The sequence below is a fragment of the Salarias fasciatus genome, chromosome 9 (genome assembly GCF_902148845.1).
Source record: "Salarias fasciatus chromosome 9, fSalaFa1.1, whole genome shotgun sequence".
Taxonomy (NCBI): domain Eukaryota; kingdom Metazoa; phylum Chordata; class Actinopteri; order Blenniiformes; family Blenniidae; genus Salarias; species Salarias fasciatus.
This window is the reverse complement of record NC_043753.1, coordinates 10,266,142-10,277,357: the sequence shown is the minus strand read 5'-3', so window position 1 is coordinate 10,277,357 and position 11,216 is coordinate 10,266,142. Positions and strand designations below refer to the sequence as shown.

The 11,216-nt window shown below is 40.6% G+C and overlaps 1 protein-coding gene across 1 annotated transcript; it reads right to left on the bottom strand.

The window, feature by feature from the left end:
* Positions 1-215: 215 nt before the first annotated feature.
* LOC115394478 (uncharacterized protein DDB_G0271670-like) lies at positions 216-3,262 on the bottom strand. The gene is made up of 4 exons (XM_030099795.1): positions 1,876-3,262; positions 1,681-1,789; positions 1,043-1,117; positions 216-934 (listed from the first exon to the last, which is right to left on the bottom strand). Exons 1-4 carry the CDS (start codon positions 1,952-1,954, stop codon positions 538-540), a joined length of 660 nt encoding a protein of 219 aa, XP_029955655.1. The 5' UTR covers positions 1,955-3,262; the 3' UTR covers positions 216-537.
* Positions 3,263-11,216: the final 7,954 nt, after the last annotated feature.

Genomic DNA, 11,216 nt, shown 5'->3' with positions numbered 1-11,216 from the left:
GACAGTGAAGACAACCACATATCAACAGAAGTTAACTGTTGAAGAGTGAATCTTTAACTGGGCGAAGCCTTTTCATGGTTTCCAGCGTCAGTAGCGTGATGCATTCAAGGAGGCTCGTTTTAATCAGTTAGCTGCTCAAAACTGAAAAATGATATGATATGGAGGCTTTGCAGAGTCGGTCTTCAAATATTAACAAAACAGACAAAATGGCATGTTTAGATCCAATTTATTTCAGACTTAATTCTTCACAAGTTGCACAAATTCACTCTATAAAGAAATATTATAAAAATAAATACAAGACTCAAAATATTCCCTCACAGTATTTACCAGTATGAACTCTCAAGTGAAACATTGCACTCTTTGGTGATGTGTACACATCGATAAATAGACTTGATAATAAATATTTTCTCTTTCTTTGTCAACACAGGTCAATAAGATCCTGCTAATAAATAAGTGGCTTTCAATGGAATAAAGAAAACTAAATATTCAAGCTAAAGGAATCTTTCAAATGCAGCTGGCTGAACTTTGTCTATGCTCTCATTCGGAGGAGGCGGTGGTCTCGGCCGAAACATTGCTGCTCTCTGAGAAGCTCTCTCCAGCCTCGGAGGTGGAGGAGGAGGAGGAGGGAGGAGGGCTGGAGGATGAAGACGGGGAGGAGGAAAAGGAGGAAGAAGAGGAAGAGAAGGATGAAGAGGGGAAGGGGGAGATGGTGGAGGAGGAGGAGGATGAAGAAAAGGGGATGGTGGTAGATGAAGGGGAGGCAGAGGAGGATGAAGGGGAGGAGGATGAAGGGGAGGAGGATGATGATGAAGGGGAGGAGGAGGAGGAGGATGAAGGGGAGGAGGTGGTGGATGAAGGGGAGGAGGTGGTGGTGGATACGATGAAGGAGAGGAGGGAGGGGGTGGTGTTTTGCTTGGACTGGGCTTTCGCCTCCCTGTGGGTGAGAAATGACAGAAGACATTAAGTAAGGCGCAGATTCTCGGGCACCGGAGTACAGATGGAGTGGAGCATGGGAGTGAACGAAGAGTGACGTTAAACTCACCTGAACTCCCGAATCTTTTTGGGAACCCATGCCGCTCTGACGTACTTGCAGAGGAGGTCCTTCTCAGTCTGAAAGCTGCAGAAAATACAAATAGAGCATTCTTATTAAACTTGAGCGGCTGTGAAGTTTGACAGGCTTTCATTTGAGGAGGTCAAGGAATTCAACCAGATTTTGTTTGTTTTTAAATTTTCTAATTTCCCCCAAAGTGACATTTTTGAGGAACATGTGGAAAAGCACTTCTAGATGCTGCTTGTGGAAATGATGAGAATTTTTTTGCTTCAAACTTCTTAGATACTTAGGTACATCGTGAGTTACATCCCTCACATTTAGAAAAACACTTGTTACTCTCAGCCCAAGTTTGCCTGATTATTGTATTTTTATTTTGCATTTTTATATCTAAGTGATCTAATTAGAATATATTTGCACCAATTGTAGACCACAGTATTCAGAAAGCTGTAGTAGTGATCACTTTTGTAAAGAAAAAGGAAAAAAAATCCAACATTACGCTTCAAAATCTCTTTAGTTAGGACTATATCCGATTTAAAGGCATTTTTCGCAATAGATCAGGAAATATCTGCAAGTGTTGTCAGGTTTACACTTTTAAAACAGGGTTGAAGTATCGTGGTGCTCGTACTTACATGACGGCGGCGACACAGGGAGCTTTCGCCTTCTGGATCCAAACATTCACGATCGGCTCGGTTATCTCATTTTGGTCGACCGCCGTGCAACAAGGCGCCACTTTCTCCACTGAACAGGAACAGAAATGGAAACAGTTAGAAGATGAAGCATCTTTTGGCAGTTTCACCGCTTTTGATGTGAAATTTAAATCCCACCTGTTGATCCGGAGGCAGCGACGACCACCAGGGCGATGGCGACCAGCGCGGTCTTCAGGAGGCTTCCACAGTTTGCCATCTCGAAAGTCACTGTTGGATGTGAGACCTGGTGGATGCGAGGAGCTTAATCTCTGCTGGTGTGTTGTGTTTCCTCCTGTCGTCTCAGCGTAGAGAGTGTGAAGTGTCAGAGCATGCAGACACATCGGATACTTAAGCGCCTGCAAAAAGCAGAAGTGGTACCTCTGGTTAGTCATCTCCCTCGGTTAGTTTCTCCGCCCCTCTCGTCACGTTAGCGAAGGAAACGCTGAGTCAGAGGGAAATTCTGCAGAATGACCGAAGACTTAACCGACAGGAAGCACTTTCATCAACGGCGTTACGGCCACTTCGTTTGGAAACTTCAGTCACGACTTGTTCCTAACTCTGCGTGGAGTGGGCAGCGGGACTCCCTTCGGGGGTCAGAGGTCAGGGCCTTGTTGCAAAAGATAGACGCTTCTCTCAGTCATGAGTAGACGATGAGCAGAAACATCAAAACTTGTGAGAATAAGTAAAATGCCTGAAGAGAAATAACATCCATTGAGGTCAGACAACCTAAAACAATATAAATCAACAGATCAGAAAAACTGGAAAGTTATATTTCTGTCATTTGAATTCGTTATAAAAGTTTTAAGCTTTCATATGAACACATAAATAGCCGACGTACTTTGGTGCGTAAATACACTTCGAAGGACCCGATACTTCTATTAATGGAATTTAAAGAACAATTTATAGCACGTTGCTTTAAAACTCCGTACTTCTGCAAGTTAATTTGAACCCGCCAAGGTTTATTAAAATAGCAGCGTTCAAGAGTGGAAACATCACACTCTGCTTTACAGTAATCTGATAACAGACGTTCAAAGTGAGAAAGACGTGGTCCAGGGATGAATCATATGATAATAATCTCATGATGAGAGATTGGAATTTATTCAAATTGATTTTTATTTATAAAATATCAAGAGTCTACAGTGTGACACTGAGCTGATTTTGCTGTTATTTTTATTTGGAGGAAGCCCAGAGATTTTCTGGAGAGAGAAGAGTGTGTCACTTAAGCAGCTTGGCTCTTCCGCTGTGTGTATATGTTGTGTATGTGGAACAGTGAGTGTGTAAGTCCCAACGTGAAGTGGTACTTTTGAAAAAGAACAATCAATGAATATTGAAGAACTAAAAATTACGTCTAGTTGAATTGAATTGCTTGTTCGAGCTCTCGCTATCGAATATTTCTTTTTCTGTAGTGCAGAGTACACATAATGGAAATCATCACTTTAGAAAATGACAACAACCTCAGCATAAAGCCAATTTTAATGAAACCTTCTGGTGCAAAACACAGTGAAATTTCCTCAAAATTTGTTTTTACAAATCCATCCAATACTCTTGTTCAGTTCACTTTCAGTCACTTGAGTCTGTGCTGATCGCTGGCTAATCTCTACACTTCATGCAGTCAGTTAAACACAGAGGCCAAATTACTGCACATAGCACCTCCAAAAGAAACCTCATGAGACTAAATTTTACATTTCGGCTCGTGTGTCACTGTGACACTATAATAACAAAGACCGAACACACTCACAGGGGAAAACAAAGCAACCTCACAAGCCACTTTTACAAGTTACTAGTTCCCATAATTTCATTAATTAGAAGAGTAAATCAAAAACTTTTTCTAATTACTAGGAAATACTTGGTTTTAAAGCTTCTCTTGAGCCACATAAACAATGCAGTCATCTGCATTTACTGAAACTTGAGACAAAAGATGGTGACAGAAGGAGGAAACGTCTCTCACGAAGCCAAAGTGGAAAGAGTCGCGTCAGGACATTGCTCGGGATTGCATCAGTGCAAAAGCAAAACAGGTCTTCTCATAAGATCCAACAACAAAACTAAAGATTCCTGCGGCTGTTTGGCAGAAGTAAAAATGAAACTAAAAGTGAGGCGTCTGGGAAAAATTTCCCCGTCTGCCGCAGCCGACACAGATGTGTCCGGCCGTCCCGATAGCGCCGAGCGGGATTTGAAAGGGTTCACAGCTGGGCCTGCTCAGACTGTGAGCCAGCTGGTGATTAATTTGCAGCTGCATTTCTCTGCAGTTCCAGGTATTACTGTGAAGCTACTGTAGAGTGTTTTCTCGCCGTCTGTGTGGAAGATGTGTGGTCTGGCTGCACGCGGCTTTCTGAGAAGCGCATCGGTCTTCAGGTGGGAAGTGTTGCATCGCGGTTGTCTGCAGAATAGGGTGAAGAGAATGAACACGTTTGCAGGGTTGGGGTTTGTAAAGTTCTTATACATCAGATTCAAGTTCAGATGATCGACTGTGGACGAACTGTGCTTTGAAAGGAAAAAGAGACGATGGGAAAGCAGAGCACGACAGCAAAAGCAGAAGCAAGACGCGGACTTGCAGAGACATGTCGACACCAGACCTGCTTCTCTGGGGGAAGTTGACAGTACAGCGGCTTCCCACAGTCACTGGCCCCCGCTTCAGTGTGTCACTTTTCTGGGACAATATGAAGTGTCTTCGAAAGGCGGTTCACCTATTTTCTGTTACTTTGACTGATCCTGCTGTTAAAAGCTGTAAACTGTCATTCATGCATTCATTACGACCTGTAGCTGTCATATTTATCCATATGCACATAGTGCCAGACAGACTGCCTATATATTTTTTATATTTCATTTTGAGATTTCCCCTATGCATATAACAGAATGTTTTATTCTATTATGAAAATTTAGCCTGAGTTGTAAAAACTCACTTTTGATGTGTAATAAAGGACAGTTTAAAGAAGCACTATTGAGAGAAACAAAGTAAAATGATATATTGTTGGCACGTTGCAGTTTGGTTATATATAACATAACAGGACACGCGGCGGTGCGGTGGTTAGCGCCTACACCTCAGAGTGAGAGTTTCCCAGGGTTGAGTTCTTCTTGTTTTGTTGCATGTTCTGCCTGTGTGTGCTCGTGTTTCCTCCAGGTTCTCTGGGTTCCTTCCACAGCTGAGTGTGTTTGAGGCCGATTGGTGACTCGGCCTGTTTAGACTGACTCCAGCTTCCTTCGAAGAACAAGAATGTTGAATAGGAAACAAGAGGGTGAAGAGTTTGGGAGTTTGAGATATGTTTCCCAGCAGATCGTTCTTGTATTAACAGCCTAAAATCTCCTAAATCCTCATTTCAATACAACCTGTTTGGTGGTCTATTTGTGTGAGTATGCTATTTATCACGTGATCAAGCAGGATTTCAGTAAAGCGGGCAGGAGACTTTGAAATAAAAATGAAGTGTAGATTTCATGACTGCTCTTCTACACAGAGCTTTATTCAAGAGTTCTATAACAACAGAAAATGTCATTTTGAGAAACCGCAGCTCTGAACAGTGAATGGACTGTAAGTTGTGATTTGGTAAATTGATGAACTGAGACTGAAGATCAAAAATAAATCAGGCTTCCTTCCTTAAAGCTGAGGCCTCACTCTGAGTTGCAACATACCAGACATTTTTTACTCGGCTTCAAAAACTGAATGGACTTTCTCGATTTTTTTTTTTTTCTTTGAATTCCCCTCTCTAAAAAAAGATGTTTTGGAAGGAAAATGTTCATTTGTGAAAGCGTGTCTTCCTTAGAAAAACTATGTATTGCTCAAGCGAGACACAAATAGAAGATCGTGTTTTGCCTTTTTTCACGATATATTTTAAAATAACGTCCTCATCAGGATCAATCATGACTGCTGTTATTTTAACCTTATCTTAGAATATTATCTGTGGCTTGTTCGCCATGAGCAGCCTGAGGGGAATGTGCAGCTTTGATGTGACTTCATTTCAACCACAGAGTCATGTATTGATAAGAAGTGACCACGGTCTGATAAGAGAAACCTGAAATCAGCCACTCAGAAACAGTCGACCTGGGTCAAGATAACAGATCTATTCAGTACATATGAGGACTGACTCTGACATCAATTGTTGTGTGTTTAATCCTTAGTAACACTTCGAGGGAACAGACTGTGTGTGTGGGTGTGTGTGTGTGGGTGTGTGTGTGTACACAATACTTGTTTCTGGAGACAAACATCTGCTATTTCACATTTATGCATATTTTGCATGCGGCATGAAAGAACTTATTTCTCATTAATTTGATCATTTATTGATCTGAGAACACATAAGTTAAAACTGAAGTGGAACAGCCTCTAAGTAGATCGTTTAATATACATACATGAGCTACTGAAAATAAAAAACATGCAGGTCCTGTATTCAATTTTGAATTTTTGCTCGAAGAGGAGTGAAAAGAAGAAAACATATTGTTGATGAGTTATATATTGCTGTGTACAAAATGTAGTATTTTGTGGAGGAAAAGGGAATTTACCATAATGAACATCATGAAATCTACTGTAATGTCATACAGTGTAACACGACATCAGGAATTGCAATTTTCTTGTAAGACTGATTGAGTTGCTGCTTCTGAGGATTAATGAAAAAAAGCATATATTCCTCTAAAGAACAGTGTGTCATGTGTGTGTCACGTTGAGCAGGGCTTCACCGCGGGGATGTGGTGAGTGGATTTACAGAAACATCTGTGTGAATGTGATTCGCCATGATTCTCACGGACGTGCCAGACTCAGAATTGATGTCTTCTTATCAGTAACTTTAAAAACTGGATGGCATGTGGTTTCATGTGAAATGGCAGATGTTATAATAAATGCTTGATCGTCTGATGACGAACTTCAAACAGGAAACGGGTCAAATTCGAAAGTAACGTAAAGGGATTCTCTTCAAGAGGCTTCTGTGTTGTGAAATGACTTCCTGTTTGGCAGACCTCTCATGACTTCTGGTTAAAGCTGACATTAAAATAATCCGGACAGGCATAAAATGATCCCTAACTCTGAGGTGATTCAGATAAATTTGCTCATTGGATCTTTTGGAAAACCGATTTTATCTGAAGAGAAATGCTGAGCAGGGCAGAGAGATGCTGCACAGCCGCCCTCAGGGGAATTGTGACTCTAAAGACAGGAGACGGGCAACAAAACACACAAATCTCAATTATGAGAAAAAACTAAAGATGTCACTTAAAAGCAACCAGGAGACAAAGATTGGCATTAAAATACATTAAAAATGATTTGTACTTAACACATGTGAGTTATTTAGATATAGTAAATATTTATGGCCAGATGCAAATACAGATGCTTCATTATTTAAAATGTTAGACAACATTGAAGACATATTCACCAGTAACCCTAAGAGATTTTGTGTTAGGCTAAAATGTTAAATCTCACATTTTATTCTCACAATTCTCATGATTTGTATTTGCGAACTGATTTTTTTTTTTTTTTATGCCACCACAAATCATAGGACAAGTAACCTTGTGTAATGTTGGCTCTATCCACATCAGTGAAAATACTCCAGTGTATTTAGAGCTGGTTTTGAGTGAAACCATATTCGGCAGACAGAGGTGGCGGTTTCCATCATACTGGCTTAATGGTAAAGAATTTAAAGAGAAGATGGAGGCACAGATAAAACTATTCTTTGATAAGAGCGACAATAGTGAAACAAGTCCTGAAGTTCATTGGGAATCTGCAAAGGCCTATGTTAGGGGATTCACCATTTCAAATGTGTCACAGTTCAAGAAAACATTACTGCTGTTGCGGTTATAAAAAAAATAGCAGCGATCAGAGACACAGGAGAGACGAGACACTCCAACAGGAAAAACATGAGCTCAGTCTTTGCGTCATTGTACAAGTCTTTATACAAACCGAACAGTAACAGCACCAAAGATGTACTCAGTAAATTCTTTTCAAAAATTCCATTACCAACACTGAATAAAAAGCAGCATTTGAGGCAATAACTCTAATGCACAGTGGAAAATCCCCGGGCCAGATGGGATGCTGGTGGAATGCTTCAAGGTTTTCAGGGACAATCTGTCTCCCTGTTTAGCTAGAAAATTCAACTATAGCATTGACACTGCCCACCATCTACCAGAGACAATGTCACCTGCCAGTATTAGTCTGATCCTGAGGTAAAACTAGGACCCTGAAGACACAGCTCCTGACAGGCCTGTGTCACTCGTTAATGTAGATGCAAAGATTCTGGCAAAACCTTTGACTTTGAGACTTCAACCAATAATGCCTCTTATGGTAAAACCTGACCAAACAGACTTTATTAAAGGAAGGAGTTCCTCTAACAATGTTGGAAGACTTCTGGACATTTAACAGCTGGCCAGTGACAATGAGGTAGAGTGCCTAGTGGTATCTCTGGATTTATTCAAAGCATTTGATCGGGCTGAAAGGCCTTTCCAGCACAGAATTTATTGATTGGGTGAAGTTGTTATATCGTTCTCCCAAAGCGGCGGTGATAACTGCTCTTATTGCCCGGATCCTTTTCCACTGGAGCTCGGTGCACGTCAAGGTTGCCCATTGAGCCCCGTTCTGTTTGCACTGGTCTCTGGCCTCTGGCGGAGCTCATTAGATCTACTCCATTGATGAGGGGATTCAATGTTAAAGGCACAGTACACAACATTTCTCTGTATGCAGACGATGTCCCACTATATTTAACTGACATAGATCCCACCATTACATATCTACTTGAATGTTTACAACAATTTGGTCACATATCAGGTTTTAAGATAATTTACTGAAGACAGAGGCCATGCCTACTGGTGCTATGACACGCTAAAACATTAAACATATGGAATAAGACGCAAGCTTTCTTGAAGCTTAAAAAATACTTTTCACTGCAGGCCCCCATATGGAGGGATCCAGATGTCATAAATGTGATCAACAAGTAGGCACATCTGTACAGATGCTTTGGAAATTTGTCCAGATGCAAACGTTTTGGGGGTCAAGTAAATGATGACGTTTCCGTGGTTGGATATGATTTGGAATTGTTTGCAGTATCTTCTCGCAGTTAAACCAGTCAATACAAATAATGCTCACAATACTCGACTCGAATACAAATAATACTCACAATACTAAATTCATTGCAATACTTTTATACATTGCAAGGAAGACTATTCTCAATTTCTGGATTTCCAAGGAAACTCCTACACTGGGTGATTGATATAAGGATGAACTGAGAGTACTTCTTCTGGAAATAGTGACTTTCACCCCTCATGACAATGTCTTCACCTTTTTTACTTCTGTAGCTGTATCACATTTTTCTCTATTTCCCATTTTACCTTGCGATCATCCATTTGCCATAATGTATTCATAATCTGAATATTTGAGGAACTATAAGTATCATAACGTGGAGCAAATCCTGTGATCTCAGAGTTTCCACTCAGAAGAAAGGCCTGTATTTCCTTTAAAAAGCTCAAAGACTTCCTTCCCCCTGCTCAGTATCCGCTGTAGGTGGTGAAAAGGAGAAGTAATACTGTCAGGAAGGAATGTTTCAGAAGAATGACGGGGTCATGTGCCACGGCGAATCATGCCACTGTGTCACAGATAATAATGTTGAGATCGGCATTCCGGTGTCTTAGTAATTCATTTCAGGACAATGAGCTTCGTCTCTGACAGGCTCTGTCATGTTCATGATACATACGTATATTCACAGGATGTGTTGAAATAATGGCGGGGGGAGTCTCTTAAAAAGTCATGAACTGCATGTCTATAACCAGCATAACTGAGGAAATACTGTCTGGAGGTGAAACTGAGGAATCTGGATGTGGTCGGGACGGATGGTTTCTGCAGCGTGACGGCGCTTCTGTGATGAACTGGCAGTTTCACATCATGTTTATCATGCTCCAAAATCAGACTGTGTCAGACCAGATTCCAAAGGATGGTTTCATTGGATTCTCTTCATTTTTATCTATACCTGACACAATTCTTCATTATTTTCAATCAAATCTATCCAAAGCCACGTGTAAAATAACCTGGAGCTTGACCTTAGGTTCTTACTTTGAACTGTAGTGTCTCATTTTCTTCATCCAAGAAGGGTCCATCCTTTCTTTAAATCCTCAATTTTAATAGAAAAAGCAAACGTCATGTGGTAGAGTTCTCTTCCTATACTTTTGCCAAGTCAGTGAGCAAAGGAAATTTCAGGATAAAACTAGTAGAAATACAAATATTTCAAGTTCTATGCGAGGCTGTATTTCTGTCGTTTGCTGACAACGCCCCTAAACGTTGGGTTTTGAGAAATGTGTGAAATGTGTTTTGGTTGAGCTGAGGTTTACTGCAGTCTTCTCACATTTGCCGCTGCTTGTCTCGTGCTTTTTTTTTTCTTACCAAGTTGATATGACAAAAGTAAATACCCAGAATGAAACCTCAGCAGCTGCTTCTCAGTACTCATTTCATTCTGATTTCAGGCGGTAGTTTAATCCATTACCCATCATTCGACAGAAATGACGTGGGTTTCAATGCCTCTTTTTGGCTCTGATGGTGAACATCATGGCAAATCTGTGGGTTGTTTTCATCGATTCACCGTTTTGTGTTTAGTCGTCTATGAATCTCAAGTTTCTCTTGTTTTTCTCGTTAGAGCTTGTTATAATTGCAGTGGGTCCTCAGTCCGCAGCTCAAAATCTTTCTGTTTTACAATAACTTTTACCTTTTGAAAGAAGGCCACAGAAGTGGGTCGCGGGCTAAAACCTCAGTCTTTGTCCTGTAATTTGAGGTCAACAGGTCAAAAGCTCCTCTTGGCCCCAACTCTCCATTTGAAACAGGAGGGAATGAGGCTTTTCAGACAGCAGCTCCACAGCTTTATAATTCCCTTCCATCCTGTCTATGTTGCACAGAGTCTGTTGATTCTTTTAAAAATCAACTTAAGACATTTATATACAGGAAAACATTGAACGTTTAACTTTAACTTGTTGGATTTCACAATGTTTTTGTGGTTTGTGTCCACTGTAAAGCACTTTGTGGTTGCTATATACTCGTATATAAATTTTACTTACTTACTAACATGTTTAAAACAGGCAAATACCGAGAATCCTCCAGAATGTTACACATGGACCTCAAAGATCAAAGCTTTTTCATGGATTCAGTATAGAAACTTTTTTTGGCTTCCAGTCTGAAGTCTCATCACTCCATGAGACTGAGTTTTGCATCTACATCAGTACAATTTACAGTTTGTCAGAAGGAAGTGAAACTTTTTTTTTGCTTGCAGTCTGCGATGCTACATTTTACACTTTCAGGACAAAGTGTTGGATTTTAATTGAAATCCATCAAATCTGAGCATTTCTGCTTTTCTTTCTGTGCTTGTGTGTGTGTGTGTGTGTTTTGTGGCCGTTCTCCTACATGTGAAAATGGGAACAAAAGTGTAGTAATTCGTTTGCAGTCTCACAAACTCACAAATAGATGCCACCATATGTAATACAGTGCACTCAGTCCCACAAATAAATCTAAAAGTGTAAAATCGCATCAGTTTTGT